Source organism: Hydra vulgaris, chromosome 11, assembly GCF_038396675.1.
Source record: "Hydra vulgaris chromosome 11, alternate assembly HydraT2T_AEP".
Taxonomy (NCBI): domain Eukaryota; kingdom Metazoa; phylum Cnidaria; class Hydrozoa; order Anthoathecata; family Hydridae; genus Hydra; species Hydra vulgaris.
This window is the reverse complement of record NC_088930.1, coordinates 30,925,001-30,945,240: the sequence shown is the minus strand read 5'-3', so window position 1 is coordinate 30,945,240 and position 20,240 is coordinate 30,925,001. Positions and strand designations below refer to the sequence as shown.

At 26.9% G+C, this 20,240-nt stretch overlaps 1 protein-coding gene across 1 annotated transcript in view; it reads left to right on the top strand.

Annotated features, from left to right (window-relative positions):
* LOC100201106 (collagen alpha-2(I) chain) overlaps positions 1-20,240 on the top strand; it is a 73,121-nt gene that overhangs the window by 27,150 nt on the left and 25,731 nt on the right. The window contains exons 3-8 of the mRNA XM_065810747.1: positions 2,796-3,136; positions 7,397-7,643; positions 8,909-9,628; positions 11,210-11,782; positions 12,009-12,158; positions 12,235-12,581. Coding sequence (XP_065666819.1) covers positions 2,796-3,136; positions 7,397-7,643; positions 8,909-9,628; positions 11,210-11,782; positions 12,009-12,158; positions 12,235-12,581 — 2,378 coding nt within the window. The remainder of the gene's footprint in view (positions 1-2,795; positions 3,137-7,396; positions 7,644-8,908; positions 9,629-11,209; positions 11,783-12,008; positions 12,159-12,234; positions 12,582-20,240) is intronic.

Here is a 20,240-nt window from a genome sequence, read left to right as displayed (position 1 = left end):
CCTTTAATTTGTAAAGACTCCAATAGTCATATGCTTGGCTTGGGCATTTACATTCGTAAGAATTCACCCATTTGTCGAGAAACTAGGTTTGAATCTTTTATGCGCTTTCGTTTAGCACCACTTCACTTTATCGTCTTTCTCTTTGTTCTATATCGCTCTCCTTCATCTCAAGATTGCACTCTTTTTGATGTTATTTCTGATCAAATTGTTTGAGGCCTCTCTCTTTATCCATCAGCCAATATTGTTATTGTTGGTAACTTTAATGCTAATCACACTGAATGGCTTGGCTCTAGTGTCAGTGACTCTGCAGGCATTAAGGCCCACAATGTTTGCTTTTCTCAATCTCTAACCCAAATAGTCAACTTTCCAGATAACCCGGTCATTTACCTTCTCTACTCGACTTATGTCTTGTTTCTGATGCTAGTCAATGCTCAGTTTCTCCGCATTCACCTTTAGGTGCTTCTGATCACAGCTTGATCTCTCTAAAACTAATATCTCATTCTTCTTTATCATCAGAATCCCCCTGTCATCGTACCTCTTGCAACTACCTTAAAGCTGACTGGGACTCTTTCTGTGATTTTCTTTGTGATGGCCCTTGGGTAGAAATCTTTTGTCTTCCTGCTGACAAATGTGCTTTTAATGTAACTTCTTGAATTCAGGCCGGCATGGAATCTTTTATTCACTCTCAACGATTCCAAGTCAAGCCTCACTCTTCTCCATGGTCCTCACATAGTGCTGCTGAAATTTCCAATCGAAACTGTTACTTCTATATCTATCAGCAAATTAATTCTTTAGAAAATAGATGTCTATTTTCTGTTGCTAGAAACCTTTCTAATAGGTTTGGTCTAACGCCAAAGCCCGCTCAGGTCATGAAATCTCATATTTTGTCACAAAAAATTAGGTTCTCGTAACTTTTGGAGAAGCTTAACAGTATCAATAATAAGGACAAATCTGTTATTCCCCCTCTCTTGTATGGTTCAGACTTTGTTACCTCACCTAAAGACAAAGCTGAACTGTTTGCTAAGAACTTCTCATCAATATCATTTCTTGATTCCACTAGTTGCATTCTATCTGATATAGCCGTCAAACAGGTTGATCCATAGCTTGACATTCGTATCACTCCAGCTTCTGTATCAAAAGTGATTTCCAGCTTAGACTCTTCTACAGCTTGTGGTCGGGACAACATACCTTGTATAGTCTTGCACAAGTGTTCTCCGGAGATCTCACCTATACTTCCAAAAATATTTAACAAGTACTTATCAGTCTTTCTTTCCGGCCTGCTGGAAAGCAGCATCTATTATCCTTATTTTCAAAAATTCTGGAGAGCGATCTGACTTGTTTAACTACCGTCCCATTAGTCTTCTCCCTATTATAAGCAAAGTTTTTGAATATTTAATTAACAAACACTTAATCTCTCATCTTGAATCTAATAACTTACTTTCTGATCATCAATATGGATTTCGATCTTCTCGTTCTACAGCTGATTTGCTAACAGTAATAACCAACAAGTTTTATCATGCATTAGATAGAGGTTGAGAGGTTAAGGCTATCACTTTTGACATTTTAAAGCTTTTGAAAAAGTTTGGCATGCTGGTCTTAAGCTTTCTTCTTACAGTGTATCGGGTAACATCTTTAAGATTATTAAATCCTTCCTTACCAATCGTAATATAAAAGTTGTCCTCGATGGACAGCACTCTTCTTCATATCCTGTACCTTCAGGGGTTCCTCAAGGTTTAATGCTTGGCTCTATACTCTTGTTATTTTATATTAACGATCTTCCAGATATTCTCACATCTAAGGTAGCATTGTTCGCTGATGATACTACTATTTATTCTTGTCATGATAAGAAGCTAACACTCTCTGATTGCTTAGAGGGAGCATTTAAGCTTGAAAAGGATCTCACTTCTGCTACAGTATGGGGCTCACAGTGGCTGGTGAACTTTAATTCAGATAAAACTGAATTTCTTTCAGCCAATCGTTATTGCATTAATTTAGATTTTCCTATATTTATGAATGGTAATGTAATCGAGTACTTTACCATTCATAAATATAGGAAGATCTAAATTAATGCAATAACAATTGGCTGAAAAAAATTGGGTTTTATCTGAATTAAAGTTCACCAGCCACTCAAGTCATCTACCCTTTATCTTCTAAGATTAACTCTTACTTCCGGTCTTTCTTGGAAACCATATATCAAATCCATTGCAATATTAGCATCTGCTAAGGTTGCATCTCTTTATCGTGCTCGACACTTTCTTACTTCGGGTTCTATTCTTTATCTCTATAAATCTCAAATCCAACCTTGTATGGAATACTGTTGCCATATCTGGAGCCGATCTTCTAATGATGCCTTTTTCTCTTTTAGACAAGGTGAAAAAATGCATTGTAAATATAGTTTGACCTGCTCTTGCAGCCAACCTCCAACCATTATCACATCGTCGTAATGTTGCTTCTCTTTCTTTATTTTACAAATACTATAATGGACACTGCTCTAAAGAGCTAGCGTCTCTTGTGCCATCTACTAAAATTCTTAATTTATCTAGTTTTTTTTCCTCGAACATCAGTTCTTTGGAATTCGCTTCCTTCTTCTTGCTTTCCTGGTTTATTTAATTTGCAAACTTTTAAGTCGTTTGTCAATTGTTATCTTGCTCAATAAAACTTCATCTTTTCTCTTTTTGTAACTTCCAACTCTAATAGTGGTTGCTTGCAGCCTTGTTGGAAGCAAAGATGTTTTGAAAAAAAAAACAGTTTTAAGTTACAAAATTTTATAACAAATATTTATATATTGATTTTAGGCTGCACAGTTCCAGTTGATCTTGGATTTCTTATTGATGCATCTGGTAGCATTGGTGCTGTTAATTTCCAAAAGATTTTGCAGTTTGTTGCTAAAATTGTTGATGCATTTCAAATTTCTGAAAATGGAACTCATGTTGGTGTTATATATTACTCAGACAACGCAACAGTTGCTTTTGATTTTAACTCATTGAAAGGAACTGCTCTGAATAAAGACAATGTTGTTAAACAAATAAATAAAATAGCAGTCACTGATGGACAAACTAGAATTGATATGGCGTTGCAACTTGCTAAATCGCACCTTTTTAATGTTAAAGGCGGCATGAGAGAAGATAAAGCAAAAGTATACATTTTTTTTTTACTATTTTAAAACAATGATGACGCATAGTTTTGCCATTATCAAGTTTCAGTGCAGTAAGAATTTTGTTAAATGTGTTTTATTGTTAGATTAAGTTGTGATGCATTATTTTGTGTTTAAGAAATTTTTAGATATTCAATAAGAATATTTAACAAAACCAGTGTTCCTGTATAACTGTAAGCCTTAATAAGTCAACAAGACAATTATTTTGTTTATTCTTGATAAATTGGTATAAATATCACAGTTTTGCACTTATCCCAAGATTCTTTATGCATATTATAGCTGCAATTGCTTTTTTAGTTAAATTATTTTACTTTGCAAATTCACTCCCAATAATAAGGGTGCAAGAAATAACTTTTTAACAGAAAACAAAGATGATAGTTATTTAAAGAGGAAGAAAGCAAAGAAGAGAATTATAGAAAGAGGAAGAAAGCAAAGGAGAGATTTATAGAAAGAGGAGGGAAGCAAAGAGAGTTATAGAAAGAGGAAAAAAGCAAAGAAGAGAGTTATAGAAAGAGGAAGAAAGTAAAGAAGAGAATTATAAAAGAGGAAGAAAGCAAAGAAGACTTAAAAAACTGTAAATTGTATGAGTCAAGAAAGCATGAAGGCATGAAAAATTTAAAAACATCAATGTTTAAGAAAAAAAACCCAGATATATAAAAGTTTTTTTGAGTATAATGGAACTGTTATAGTAAAAAAAGTTACAGTATAGTCATGCATGATTGAGTTTTGGTTGAGTAAGTAATTATTAGAAATAACAACTGCATAAAAAGAAAAAAGCTGCATAAAAAGAAAGAAAACTATGGGATAGAGTAAAGCTTGAAGAGAATGATAAAGCTGCATGAAAAGAAAGAAAACTATGGGATAGAGTAAAGCTTGAAGAGAATGATAAAGCTGCATAAAAAGAAAGAAAACTATGGGGTAGAGTAAGGCTTGAATCAAAACTGACAATAGAGAATAAAAGTTTTTATGTTTTCCTCAACCCAGGAAATCATGTTGCAATTTTCTTTTTTTTTTTTACTAAGAACCATCGGTAAGAAAATCACAAATAAATCAGCATTAAGGTAGTAGTAAGTGTAAACTCATCAGAGTGTAATGATAATATCTTGTATATCTTCATTATTACACACTCCTGAGTGTAATGATGATATCTCGTATTTCTTCATTATTGCACTCACCAGAGTGTAATGATGAAGTGAGTGTGACGATTAAGAAGTACGAGCTTTAGTGAGGTCATTTCATTTCTCAACCACCCAAAGAAGAACAAGAAAAACCTGAGCAGAAGCTCAGAGATAAGACACAAATTAAAGAGTGACAATAAATGACGAGGATTGTTTAGAAAAAGAGTCACAAAGTTACTTTTCTAAATGAGAGATTTAGAAAAACAAAAAAACCTCAGCTTTAATTCAGTGAATTTAACTAGAAATACTACTAGAAATATAAGTGAATTGATGCATAAGTATCAGTTCATTATAATATAGTATAAGTGAGTTGAGATGTAAGTATCAGGCACAGACCAAGCATGTGACTTTTAAAGTTTTTAAGAATCAAAGTACAATAACGATCAACACTGAGATCCAAAGATGAAGCAACCAATTTTAAATTAATATCATAAAGAGCAAGTTGGTTTGGTTAATTTTGCAAGAGGTAAGATTTAACAGAGAAAAAGTTTACTTTGAAGACCTCAAATATTTGTAAAAGATAGATCAAAACAATCTGGGAATAACTTTGGTATTTTATGTTTAATATTTTTAATTAAATATTTTCAGGTATTACAGTCAAGTTTTGAGTTATTAGAGAAGATTTCTTAATCAATGATAGTGCATGGTGACTAAGCAATAATTTATACCACTACTTCAGTCCTGCTTTTTAATAGTTGTAACAAAGGGTACTTTATGTGGTCTTGATAGTGCACACTAAAAGTACTAACAAGATGTCTTCTATTCACAACATGGCATTATCTAAGAGGTCTTCTACAAGACAGTAGTAATCAACATCAACTTATGATGAGCATTTTTATTGAGGCCTTTAGTCGACAAAGAGCCCAAGGCAGGGGTTGTTTTAAGTCAGAGTTAAGTTTTACTTGCCTTTGTGTAGAAAGTGAGTCTTGCATGGTAGCAGGACATGGTAAGTTGGATTACATGTTACCATGGTGGTCATGATAATTCCAATCCTAACCTGTTGTTTGCACTTACCACTTTTTTATTGCAATTTTTTTTTTCTCTGCAATTATCTTTTTCTCTGCAATTCTTTTCTATTTTCTAATTGCAATTACTTGTTTCTATTTTCATTTGTAATCAGTTATCAACAATTTCTTTTTTTGTTCTATTTTGTTTGATTATAACTCTACATATTGTAAATTTCTTTCTATAAGTTGCTGTTTTATTTGTTAAAATTCAATTTTAACTATAAATTGCAATAAATATTAAAAAAAATGTTTATGTTTATATATGTAACATTATTTCACTGTATTTTAAAAAAGACATGGTGAATAACAAAATTGAGGCAATATCATGTAATAACTAATATGTTAATCAATTATTGTATAGTAAATGAAAAATTTAATTCAAAAAAAGTCTAAATAATGATTTTAAGTTTAATTATGTTTTTTATGTTATACCAACAATGCTGTCTGCTCCAGTTAATGTTACGAAAGCTAGTCAATGTACATGTTCTGTATTTTCTTGAATAAATATTAAATTTGGTTTTTAAGTTGATTTAGATTTTCAGCTTGCCATTTTTTATGATACACTAATCTGTTAAGTTCAGAACAAAAAAATTCAATTCAATTGAATTTATTTCTGTCATATTAACAGAGTTATGCACTTTCAGCACAAATTCAATATGTTTGGATTTTAAGTTCTTGCATTTTAGGTGAATAATGAGACAAAGCAAGATCAGGCCATTAAATAATATTGTAATTTATATGATGTTTTTTAATGAATTTCTCCAATTTGACAAGATGTTTGGAAACATGCATCTTCAATGACTGCTTGGTGCAATAGAACAGTGTAATGGTGAAAGATTTTTTTTGTCCAATCCAAAAAAATAATTTTGGCTGTAATTTCTCATCAATCTTGCATTGCCTGATGCAGCAATTGCATCAGAAAAATTAAAATTAATCTATGGCATTTTAATTAACTCCTGCTTTTTAGCTTGAGTTTCTTCAGTGTTTGAGTTTTTTTATAATAATGAAAGTTTTTTGATTAATGATTTTCTATATGTGCAGTTGCTATACAATAAATTATTTTACAAGACCATGCTGTGGAATACCATTCTTTTGATCAATTGATTTTTCGAGACATTTTATCAGATTTATAGACATCTTTTTTGCTTTGCAATTGCTTCCAACTTTTACTTCTGGTCCTATGTTATTTTCTTTTCTTTTAGACATATTCTACATAGTTGGTTTTAGTACGTTCTCCAAATGAAGCTTTTACGTTCTCCATTCAAAAATGATTTACAAGGAAGCTTTTATGCTCATTTGGATGCAAATCCAAAAATCTGCTTGTTTTTGAAGTTAATGAAAATTCATATATATTCATTTTTTTTATTAGTACATTTACAGAATTAACTTAAGTAACAAAATAAGACTGCAAGTATACTAAATTAGATAATCATTATCCCAAGGAGTGGATAATAGGATTGGAAGTAAATTAGATAATCATTATCCCAAGGAGTGGATAATAGGATTGGAAGTAAATTAAATAATCATTATCCCAAGTAGTGGATAATAAGATTGGAAATTATTCTTATTTTTATAGTTACATAAATTAGATTTTTAGTTTTCACAAAAATATTTAATGGCTTATCCTTTGTTTTAAAAGTTTTTTTAAATTGTTTCTCTGTGCTAGTTCTAGTTTTTAATATTTTCTATTGTAACTTAATTTTCTATTATAATAATGTTTCTTTAATATTCAGTGGAAGTGGAATGAAGCACATTATGGCGCAACCATATGGCAAACATATGGAATGCATTTTTCTGCTTTATATTACTCCACTATTATTTATAAGCGAATTATAAACTTCTGTATTTTTACTATTTATTTTACAATAATAAACAAGTTATAAATTTGTGTATTCTTGTATTGTATTGTACTTTATTTGCCTCCCCAAAGCTGAGGGGTTGCTACTGTTGAAGAGGTTTCTACTTTTTAAAAAAGTTTGTAATGGTAATTGTGTAATAAGATTTAAAGTTATATTTTGAATACTGATTTATTGATATTGTATTATTTAATCAAATAGATTGCATTAGTTTTAACTGATGGACGTCAAACAAGGGGAACTAGTGCACCTGATGCTGTTGATCTTCATGTTGCTTCACGCCCTTTGAAAGATATTGGTGTCCAAATTTATTCTCTGGGTATTGGTAGAGACTATGATATTGGAGAGTTGCTAGATATTGCATCTGATGATGCTAGTGTTTTTAGATCATCAGATGTAGATGAATTAGTCAGTATTGTAGCTAGTATTACAGAAACAACTTGCAAAGGTAATTTGTTTTAAATTTCTTTACTTGTACAATATTGAAAAAATTCCTGGTATGTTTGATATATGAATTTGTTTTGCTTGCTGACAAACATTATAGAAAATCATTAGTGGACTTATATATACATCTGTATTTACCTATATATACAATACACCTGTGTATTGGCATGTCCCTTAAGTGACTAGATGATAGTTAGCCAGTATTATTGTCAATAATTATAATGCTGATTGGTTGTGGCTGTCTGACTCATTTTTTTTATAATGTTGTTAATGGTTAGCTATTGGCTGGTTATTTATGGCTAATGCTACTAATGATCCATAAAATGATTTTATTGTTTATATTTAAGTGTCAGGGAATTAGGTATAGATCTTAGTATAAATGTTTTCTTATTTTTATTAAATCAGGAAGAGTATCATTTGATACATTTAGCTAAATTATTTGTTATTTCTTTATTGTTCTTCTTTTTTTATAGTTTGTTGATTCTTATGACTATAGTTTAAAATTTCAAAAAGAAAAATATAAAATTTTATAAACTTTTTAAAGAAAACTAACTTCTTTAATTTTTTATCATTCATTTTAGATTTTTAGAAACAAAATTTCCAAAATTTTGCTCAGTAAAAAGCTACTTATATTATTTACATATAGTCAGCAGTATTATTTTCATATTTAACATATCTGAATATTGAATTAACTATGAGCAGCTATTTACTTCAAATTTTGTTTGGCTATCAATTTAAAAAAAGGAAAATGTTAAAAATTTTTTGTTACTTGTTAAGAGAAAACATTTTTAGATTTGTGTTCATTATACCAAATTGTTGTCTTCAAATATCTGTTTACTATTGAATAGTGCATATTTAATTCTTAGAAAGATAAGTTTAATATCACTTTCTAGAATCAAGCATTCTTAAATTGAACAACAAAAAGTATTCCTGCTTTAATTTTTTACATTTAAAATTTGAATTAAAGCTAATAATATGTAGTAATCATTGTTTACAAATATTCAAAATTATTTTTTTGTATATTCATTGAAATTATTCATTGAAATTTTGTAGTTGAATTTTTAAATAAAAACACATTTTTTTTACTTTATATAGAAATTAAAAATTATTATTTCAAAAAATATAAAACGTGTCTTGTTTGAAAAACCATTAGAAGAATGGAAACTAGCCTTTTTTGATAATAATATCACTTCCATAATTTTTGAAGCCTTAATTGCTTATTTTGATTATTAATTTAGTTATTACTTTCAATAATTTATTATTTTAAAGGTTGCACTAATGCCATTGATATTCACTTTGCGATTGATTCATCAGTGAATGTTGGGGAGGAGAACTTTGAATTTTTTCGTAATTTTGTTCGAGCAATAGGTTACAAGTTTGTCATCTCTGAAACTGGATCACATATATCAGCTTCTGTTTTTGGATCTGATGCAACGATGATATTTAATATGTCTAAAGCAACTTCTCAAGAAACATTTTTATTAGAAGTAGATAAGCTTCCATATTTAGGAGATCAAATATCAAATATGGACAAAGCTCTAAAGTATATAAATAAAGAGGTTTTTACAATGTCAGGTTATGCGCGACAGAATGCTCCTAAAGTTGTAATTTTGTTAACTGCTAGTAACTGCAAAACTTGTGATGAGAAACTTAGTGAGGCTGTGAAACCTCTCAAACAAAATGGTGTTCAAATTATAACGATTCCTGTATCAAACAAGGTTGTATTGGAAGAGATGTATTCAATATCTTCACTTCCCTCTCAAAAGTATGTTTTCCCTCAAAAGCATTTTAAGGAAATTATGACAGGAATTTTTATTCAGAAAGTTTCAGAAATGATTTGTTCAGCCCGTCCTGGTGTGTGTGATGAACCTTCAGTCACAGAGGGTTGTGCTAAAATTAATTACACTTGTGATGCTGATGCTCGTTGTGCATCTGGAAAAAAGTGTTGTTTAAAAAATTGTGTTCAGTCTTGTGAACAGTCATTAATTAGTAAGTTTTGAATTTTTTTTTGTCTAGTTTTTTTGTATGATGGTGTATATAGTGGTGAGGATATCCTATACCTTCCCATACCTTATATCTTTATACTCTATCCTCACCTTTGCTCCCACTGTCACTGTTGCTTAATTTTTATTAAATTTTATGTATTACTGTATTAAAGTTTAAATTAACAAAAGTGTTATATAAATGAGCCAAAACCACATTAATATGGACAATACCATGCTGAATTTCTATCAACCAGTAAAAATAATAAAGAATTTTTTTTTAATGTGTATTGAATATTTGTCAATGTTTCTAGAAGTCATATCTTAAATCAACATTGTAAAATGCTACTCTTTTTAATATTGTGGTTAATACTGTATGCAAACTACACTTGAATGTTTAACCAATCGAATTTATAAATAGGCTTTTAATTGTTTTACTTTTTAAGCTAAAGTTTTTAATTTTTTTATTATAACAATTTATTTTACTTATACATAAATTAACAAAAATTAAAAACAATTAGGTTTATTATTATGATTTATTAAATAATAAATTTAAATATAAATTTAAAAATATAAAGTTTAAATGTTACCTTTATATATGGAATAATTTGAATTACAACAAACTTTTTTGGAATTTTTGTAAGCAAAAAATTTATTCAAACTAAAACAGAGTTTGCAGTTTTTATATAATGCCAAGCTTGTTGATTAAAAATTGTGATTATAATTTGTTGAATAATATACTTGTTGAATAATATAATTTGTTGATTAAAAATTGTGGTTATAGTTTGTTGATTAATGTAAATTGTTGATTAAAAATTTTGATTGCAGTTTGTTGATTAATATATTTGTTGATTACTATAATTTGTTGTTTAAAAATTGTGATTTAACTTATTGAATTAAATATTTTTGTTTAATATAATTTGTTGTTTAAAACTTGTGATTTAATTTGTTGATTAATACATTTTGATTTTAATAAATTAATACACGTTGATTAATACATTTTGATTTTAATAAATTAATACATGTTGATTAATACATTTTGATTTTAATAAATTAATACATGTTGATTAATACATTTTGATTTTAATAAATTAATACATGTTGATTAATACATTTTGATTTTAATAAATTAATACATGTTGATTAATATATTAAAGTTTTTAGTTTATTAATATTTTAATAAAAGCATTTATTATATTATTTTAAATTATAGTATTATAATATATAGTAATTGTTGTATTAAAAACATTTTTCCTTTTAACTGTACTCTATTTTTCTTTTCTTTAAATCTTCTTATTTTTCTTAAGTTTTTGCCGCAAATTGCAATAAATTAATAAATAATTTACAGATAAATTTAAAATTACTATTTGCAGATTTGCGCTTTTTAAAAAATTTATAAAAGGAATTAATATTAAACCAAGCACTAAAAATTAGAGTATTTCTTTTCTCTCTCTCTCTTTTTTTATTACTTGGTCATCTTTATTTTTAATTATCATTATGGTTTGCATTTATAAATTGATTAAATTAAATGTTAGAGCAATTAAATTTATAAATTAATTTAAATAAATATCTTTTTAAAAAATTTTAGCATGCGCTACCCCAATTGACCTGGCAATTGCGTTTGAAACAACTGTGGAATCAAGTAAAGATTTTGCAGAATTGAAAGACTATACCAAGGACTTTTTAGATAATTTCCAAATAACTTCATCAAAAACACATATTAGTTTAGTTACATATAGTGATACAGTTTTAACACTTCCATTCAACACATCATTTGATAAAAACCGAATTATCAAGAATATAGGTTTATTAAAAAACCAAAATGGGGGAGAGAGTAATTTGGACAAGTTGTTTGATGCTGTACAAAGAGATGTATTTAGCATAAATGGCGGAGTAAGAAGATCTTCTCCTAGAACTCTAGTTGTTTTTACTAAAGGAAAATATCCTAAAGGAAAAGAGTTAAGCATTAAAGAGGCTGCTCTTAAGTTAAAATCCTCTGAAAATGTTGAGATCATTATTGTAAATATTGGCTCAGAATACAATCAAGTTTTGAAAGAAGTTGTTTCTGGTACTGAAAAGTCTAATTTTATTCAGATAAACTCAGTTAAAGACCTACAAAAAGAAGAAATTTCTCGTAGACTTGCTTATCAAGTTTGTTCAAGTAATTAATTTTTTGAAAAGTTTTATATATATATATTTAAACAATTTTAAAATGTATTCTACAAAAAGAGTGCTCAATATTCTTAAAAGAACAGAGCAATTATAATATATATATATATATATATATATATATATATATATATATATATATATATATATATATATATATATATATTATATATATATATATATATATTGATTTTAATTGTTATTTTATTTAAAAATAGAAAAAGAAAAAAAAAAGAAATGCCGTGAGAAACCTCCTAAGGACAATTGCGATGTAAAATATAATTTTTGTGAAAGTGATTTTGATTGTCCGGGTTATCAAGAATGTGTTTTTGATGGTTGCAGAAGGAAATGTGCTTATTGTGGGAAAAGTAAGTAACTGAAACTTTTTTTTAAGTTATTTTAAAATTTAAGTTCTTTTTTAAATTTTTATGCTTTGATATTTAGAGTGCACTGATAAGCTTGACATTCTACTTGTTCTTGATGACTCAATTAAAACAGGACAGGAAAATTTTAAAAAAAGCAAAGACTTTTCAAAAGCCATGCTTGAATGGCTCAGTATTGATCAAAATAATACTAATGTAGCTGTGATATCATATAGTGATATAGCTGAGTTGCATATTTCATTTCCAATTTCTGGTAGTGATGATCCACTACAGAGTTTGTATGATCTCCAAGGCAAAATTGATAGTATACCTTACAAAGGAGGTTCAACTTCACGTTTAGATAGAGCATTGAGTTTGGCATCAACTAGAGTTTTTCCAGAAGGAAAACGCACCAGAAATGCTAAAAAGGTAAGCTATATTATATACGCAACTAATGGACCTTGGTAAAGTTTTCAATCTAAATTTAAAAGTTAAAAAATTATTATTTCTCAAATAACATCATTATTTGATAAAATCATAGAGATTTTATTGCGCATTAGTTAAAAGCGGTTAGGCAAGGGTTATTGATCCTAATATATCAAAGACTTTCAATAAAGTATGGCACGCTGATCTACTAAATAAGCTTACTTCATATGGTGTATTAGTGAAAGTTTTTAAAGTTTTCAAATCATTTTTTATAATTGCATTATTAAAATTGTTTTTGATAAACAACATTTTTCTTGATTTCCAGTAACTTCTGAGGTATAACAAGATTTTATTTTATCATGTGTTACATTATTATGTGTTGTCCCTTATATATATTATCCTCCTGCTAATCATACCTCTAAAACGACTCAACTCAACAATTGCTGATCACACAACTGTATATTCCAGTCTTGATAAAAAGTCATCACTTTTTTATTGCTCAGAACAGGTAGCTGATCTTAAATCTAATTTCTCTTCTGTGACAGCTTAGGGCTTTCAGTGGTTGGTGAGTTTTAACCCAAAAAAAAGTCATTTGTTTATTGATAATAAATTTTGCAACATTGTTGATAGTCCTATACTAATAAGGTAACATTCTTACTGAGTCATCTACTTTATGTCATCTTAAATCGTTCATTACAGACCTCTCGTTGAAGCTGTATATGCAGTTTTTTCCCCCCTCAAACATTAGTGTTTTGAATTTCCATCTTGTTTTCATGTTTTTCTGACTCATACAGTTTTTTAAGTCTCAACTGGCTTCTTGATTCTTACTCTTAAAATTCTCTATTTTTTTCTGTTAACTCCCAAACAATTAGTTGTTGTTTGCAGCTTTGTTGGGAGTGAGTTTGTTTAAATGAAAAAAAAAATCTTTTAATAAATTTTCATTTAAATTTTGATTTTTTTATATCTTTTAGCAAAGCCTCCTTTCAGGTTATTAAAAAATCTACCATAAACAATTTTGTATAGAGTATTTTATTTACAGTGTTTTTTACTACTCGATCAGAAATAATTGATATTATTTGAATTTATTTTCACAGAGCAAAAAGTTTAAAATTGTTTGGTTTTACAAAATAATTTTAGTAATTCTCCTTCCTTCTACTCTTACCAAAATATCTCTCCATAATATGGTCTCTAATTTTTTTTTTCCAAATGCTTATAAAAATGATCAATGATCTAAGTCACAGTTTTGTATACAGTAATATGTATAAGATATTTATGGTGAGAACCACATAACAAAAAATCTCTTTGATAAAAAAAAATGTCTCATTAACTATATGTATGTTTGAGTAAGGGAGGGGGAATAAGAAAACAACTGAATAGAAAGATCTTTTAACTACTGAAAAAATGTTATACATTACTTGAATAATTAATAATTATAAAACAAAATGCTTATCCTAATAAACACATGAACTTTTATAAAACATCAAAACAACATTTAGACAAAATGTTTAGTTTTGAATTTATATTAATGTTTAGAACAAACCATTGAACATTGAGATTTAAACATATTTTTGACATGTATTAAATGTATTTTGACTTCTATTATAGGCTTATTAAACATTTTAGTCTTTTTAAACATCTAAATTTATTATATTGTGTTTAAGATATATGTACATTTTGAATCACTCCTATTATTATTTATTATTATTTATTATTATTTATTATTATTTATTATTATTTATTATTATTTATTGTTATTTATTATTATTTATTTGGAATTTTTAAAAAATGTATAGAAATATGTGTTTTTAAATTACAAAAATTATAAACATTTTCAAATTTCAAAACATTCAGATTTCAAAAGTTTCAGATTAGTAACTAAAAAATTAACATTTTTTTAATTACAAATTTAAACGTTTAAACCATTCAAACAAAATCATCAAAAATATTCAAACTATGTATGTATAGTTTTATGTAAAGTTTAACACTTAAACCCTTTTAATGTATATGTTTATTAAGGGTTAATTAAAGATTTGCAATATTAACTATTATAAATAAATATCAAAAACATTTGACCTACACTAAATAACGTATAATTAATAGATTTGAAATGTAAGCTTCAATCCTTTTAATGCATATGTTTATTAAAAGTCTAATAAATGTTTACAAAATTGAAGTATGTTAGTTAATATTATAAACATTTAGTTGGCGTTTAGTAAACATGTAAATTAATAGGTTTGTAATGTATGCCTTAATTATCTTAATGTATACGTTTATTAAATGTTTACTGAACAGAATAATGACTTAATATTATATATATATTCAATATTCTTAACGTTTAATCAACATATAAGTTAAAAAGCTTGAAATGTTGATCCAAATCAACTGTTGATTTTCAGTCAATTTTGACTAAATATTGATCTATTCAAGATGTCTTTGTATTTTTTTAAATTATGTTTACACACAATACTTTATTTCTTTTTTAAGAAACATTTATTTTTATTTTTTATTGTTTCTATGTTTTTTTAAAAGTGAAGATTTGAATTTAAATAAGAAATAAAAAATGTTAAAAACAAGAATATATATATATATATATATATATATATATATATATATATATATATATATATATATATATATATATATATATATATATATATATATATATATATATATATATATATATATATATATATATATATATATATATATATATAAAAGAAAGAAAGAGAAAATCTCTTTTAAAGCAAATTGAAAAGATGAATAAATAGTTTCACTTTTATCTTTTGCTAAAACTTTTAAAAAACATAACAAACTCACGCCCTTTTTTAGTATTTAAAAATAAACGAACTAGTAAAAAAAAACGTTTAAACCATTCAAACAAAATCATCAAAAATGTTCAAACTATATATATAATTTTATGAAAAGTTTGGCATATGCCTTTATTTGGCCTTGATGAAAGATTTACAATATTTAATTATAAATAAATATTGAAAACATTTAGCCAACACTAAATAAACGTATAATTAAAAGATTCGTAATATACATATATATATATATATATATATATATATATATATATATATATATATATATATATATATATATACATATATATGTATATATATATATATATATATTTATATATGTGTATATGCATTTTTTGGTGTTGTTGTTGTTATTCACCTCCTCAAGGCCGAGAAGGCTACTACAGATGAGGAGGCTACTTAATAGTGGTTATAACCCTCTCTCAACTCTATAACTCCGAAAAATGAACCTTGACGAACAAGGCCGCTGTGCGGAGAAACAAGTTGAGCATGGTACTTCCAGGGACATGGTGGGGATCGAACTCGGAACCTCTCGCTTTTAAAGCGAGCGCTTTACCACTACACCACTACCGCATATATATATATATATATATATATATATATATATATATATATATACACATATATACATATATATACATATATATACATATATACATATATATACATATATACATATATATACATATATATGTATATATATATATTTATATATGTGTATATGTATATATATACATATATATATATATAAATATATATATACATATATATATATACATATATATATATACATATATATATATACATATATATATATATGTATATATATATATATATGTATATATATACATATATCAGGGCTCAAATTAACGTAAAAAAATCCAATCGCAATTTTTTTGTTGCTCATATATATGTATATATATACATATACACATATATTTATATATATGTATATATATACATATATATATATAAATATATATATACATATATATATATACATATATATATATACATGTATATATATATACATATATATATATACATATATATATATACATATATATATATGTATATATATATATGTATATATATACATATATCAGGGCTCAAATTAACGTAAAAAAATCCAATCGCGATTTTTTTGTTACTCATAACCCCTCCTCCACTCCCGCCCGAGGGGAGGGGGTATTATTTATTATAACTTTTTTATAATAAGATATATAATAAGTCTCATTTTTGCATAAGATGTCATAACATTTATGTTCAGCGGTTGTAAAGTAGCTTCAGTTATAATTTACATTATTACTATTACGAACCTAATGTTGTTTGTTGATAAATTCGCGTGGCCTCTTTATGTTGCGCACTGCTTAAGTGCGATGCCAGTGAATCTTTTTTAATTGATATTGTTCCTGGTTTGATTGATGGAAAACAATTTTGTTTGACTTATCCGTTTTTCAAGTTGTTTACATAAACTTTATCTTAATCTTATAACTTCATTTCCATTTAAATCATATTCTAACACGCAATTAAAATGTTTTTCCCACTTTTTAACTGTAGATAATCTGCATCTGTGGTCCATATTTGCATCCATTTATTGCTATTAATTTAAAATTAGCAAGTGTACTAACAAACTTTAAAGTTTTTTTTAATAGCTATTTAGAGTCAATATTGCCTTCCACTACTCTTCGCAAAATAAACTTATAAAAATGTCATTAAATTTGTTCATAATGAATGAGCTAAATCGGAATAAAGCCCTTGAGAAATTGAGTTAAGAAAGTGACTTTTCAATCAATTAATTTTTATTTCTTTTTTTAATCAAAATCTTTTATTTCTTGATTCGAATAGGTATTTAATCGTTTGTTTTTTAAAAATTTTCCCTTCCTTAAACAATCGGACTTTTTCCTGCATTTGAACATTTTTGCTAATTGATTTTCTAAATCTTTTATTTTTCTTTCTTTTACTTTATGCTCCGCTTTAAAAAAAAAAATTATCGTTGCAGAAGTCACTGCAGTTTTATACTGTAAAAGAACACTAAATATTCGCAGATAGAGTATCAATCTTCTAAAATAAAAAAAGAATAATCACGAAAAAAAGAAAGATTGCAAAAAAACAAATTTTAAGAAAAAACTAATCGCGAAAGTGCAAAAAGTAATCGCAATTCGCAATTGCGATACGCTTAATTCGAGCCCTGTATATATTAAGTATTTTGACTTCCAATAAAGCTGCAAGCAACCACTATTAGAGTTGGAAGTTACTGGGAGAGAAAAGATGAAGTTTATAAAGCAAATTAATTTTACCGCATAATCAGGATTAGTTTTGAATTTATTTGAATTTTTAAAGCTATTTGTATGATTAGTTTAAAATAAACAATAAAGATTTTAGTCAACGATAAGTACGAGTGTCGCAAAAAACATTTGCGGGAAAACTCACATTACATAACTTAATTGTTGGTACATTGCGTAATAGAAAGTATTACGCAATGGTTTCTATTATTTCTTTCATAGTATTACAATTAGCTTTAATTAAATTTAGCTCAACCATTTTTAATCTTTTAACTAAAATGCAAGATGTAGTAAGCTGCAAGTAATTAATGGATCCTAAAATACTTCAAAAACTAATTTTACTTGCATAAATCTTTACTGTATAAAAATTCTATTTACTTAAGTACAGAAATCAAATTAAAATAGCATAGTTGTAATAAAATGCTGCAAAATCTGGTATTTGTTATTGATTTGGATAGTTATCTCCTCCTGCCTAACGAGGCTAATGAGGCCATGGTCTAGAGTTGTTTGATTTTACTTATCCTGGGAGAGGGTCTGTTACAACATTTTGCCTATGGCTTATACAATCTGTAAAATAATCCTGCATTCAGTGATTTAAGTGACAAATAAATAGTTTGCAATTTTATTTTTTTAATTTTTTTTTTAATTTATTAGAATTTAATGATGTGAGTTTTCACTTTAAATGTTAATTTTCATTGTCAATGTAATAAAACAAAATACTTTCTGTATTTTTTATTTCAAATAAATTTTCTGCAATTTTTAATTGAAATTAAGTAACTTTTTGAAAAAAACAACATGGCAGAAAAAAAAAGGTGCAAATAGTTGCAAGAAAAAGCAACTACAAAATAAGCGCTAAAAAAAGACGCAAAATAGTACTCATAAATACTCAAAAGAAATTTTTTGATTTAGTGGACTTTATACATAGTGATAAGTAAACTTTAAGAAAACATTAAAACTAATTTGGATGATGAAGAAATTAATTTAGACACCTAAAAACCTAAAACAAAAAAAAACAAAAAACAATTGATAATAAGTTTTTACTTTAAATATGTATGGTTTTAACTACTATTGCAAATTTTAGGGCAACAACTATTCATATGCTTAAGGGCGCAGTAGCCAAAAATGCGGCACTGTATATATGTATCTCTGCCATAGCGTATATATGTAACAAATTGTTATTCTATTATTGTTACATTAATTTAAACTGCATTTTCAGAAAAAAAAGAAAAATCAAGATTAATGAAAGAAAAGATTGCTACCCCATGCCAAACCCTCAGTCAATGTAGCAGCACTCCCTTGCTATAAGATAGTCGATGTATGTACTGGCAGTAGACTATTTCAGTGTGCATGTCAGAGTGCACATCACATGATTACACATTCAAAGTTGTATATATATTATATATATATTTATAAAATATATATTACACATATATATTATATATATATATAGTTATACACCAACATATATATTATATATATATACATATATATTTACACACATCCATATTTATATATATATTTATTATTCACCTCTCTAAGGCTGAGAAGGCCACTACAGTAGAGGAGGCTACTTTTTTGTGGTTACAACTCTCTCTTAACTCTATAACTCCGAAACACGATCCTCAAATTTTATCAAGGATAAACAAGTTAAGCGCGGTACTACCAGGGAAGTGGTGGGGATCGAACTTGGAACTTCTCGCTTATGAGGCAAGCGCTCTACCAATACACCACTACCGCGTTTATATATGTATATATGTATATATATATATGTACATACATTTATATATACATATATATATATATATATATATATATATATTTATATATATATATATATATATATATATATATATATATATATATATGTATATATATGTATATATATGTATATACATATATGTATTTACATATATATTTATATATATATATTTATATATATATTTATATATATATATATATATTTATATATATATATATATATATATATATAAATACATATATGTATATATATATATATATACATATATATATATATATATATATATATATATATATATATATATATATATATATATATATATATATATATACATATATGTATTTATATATATATTTATATATATATATAAATACATATATGTATATATATATATATATATACAGTGGTGTGAAAATTATTAAGACCATTGTTGAAAAAGTAAATTTTTTGAATATTTCCTTTAAAGACACGCACACAATGTCATAAAATGGGCATAGTTCAGTATTTTGTGGATGCTCCTCTAGCTGCAATAAGTTTTTCAACCCTCTTAGGCATTCCATCAATCAGTCTTGGACACATGTCTTGTATTTCTGGATCATGCGTCCAAACCTCTATGAGCGCCTCAATCAATGCGACTTTTGTTGTTGGTTTTCTGTCGGCAATTCTCTTTTTGACTATCATCCACAAGTTTTCTATCGGGTTCATATCAGGTGAATTACCAGTCCATGGTAGGATAGGAACATTATTACGATTCAAAAAGTTTGTAACAGAGAGTGCCCGATGACACGGTGCA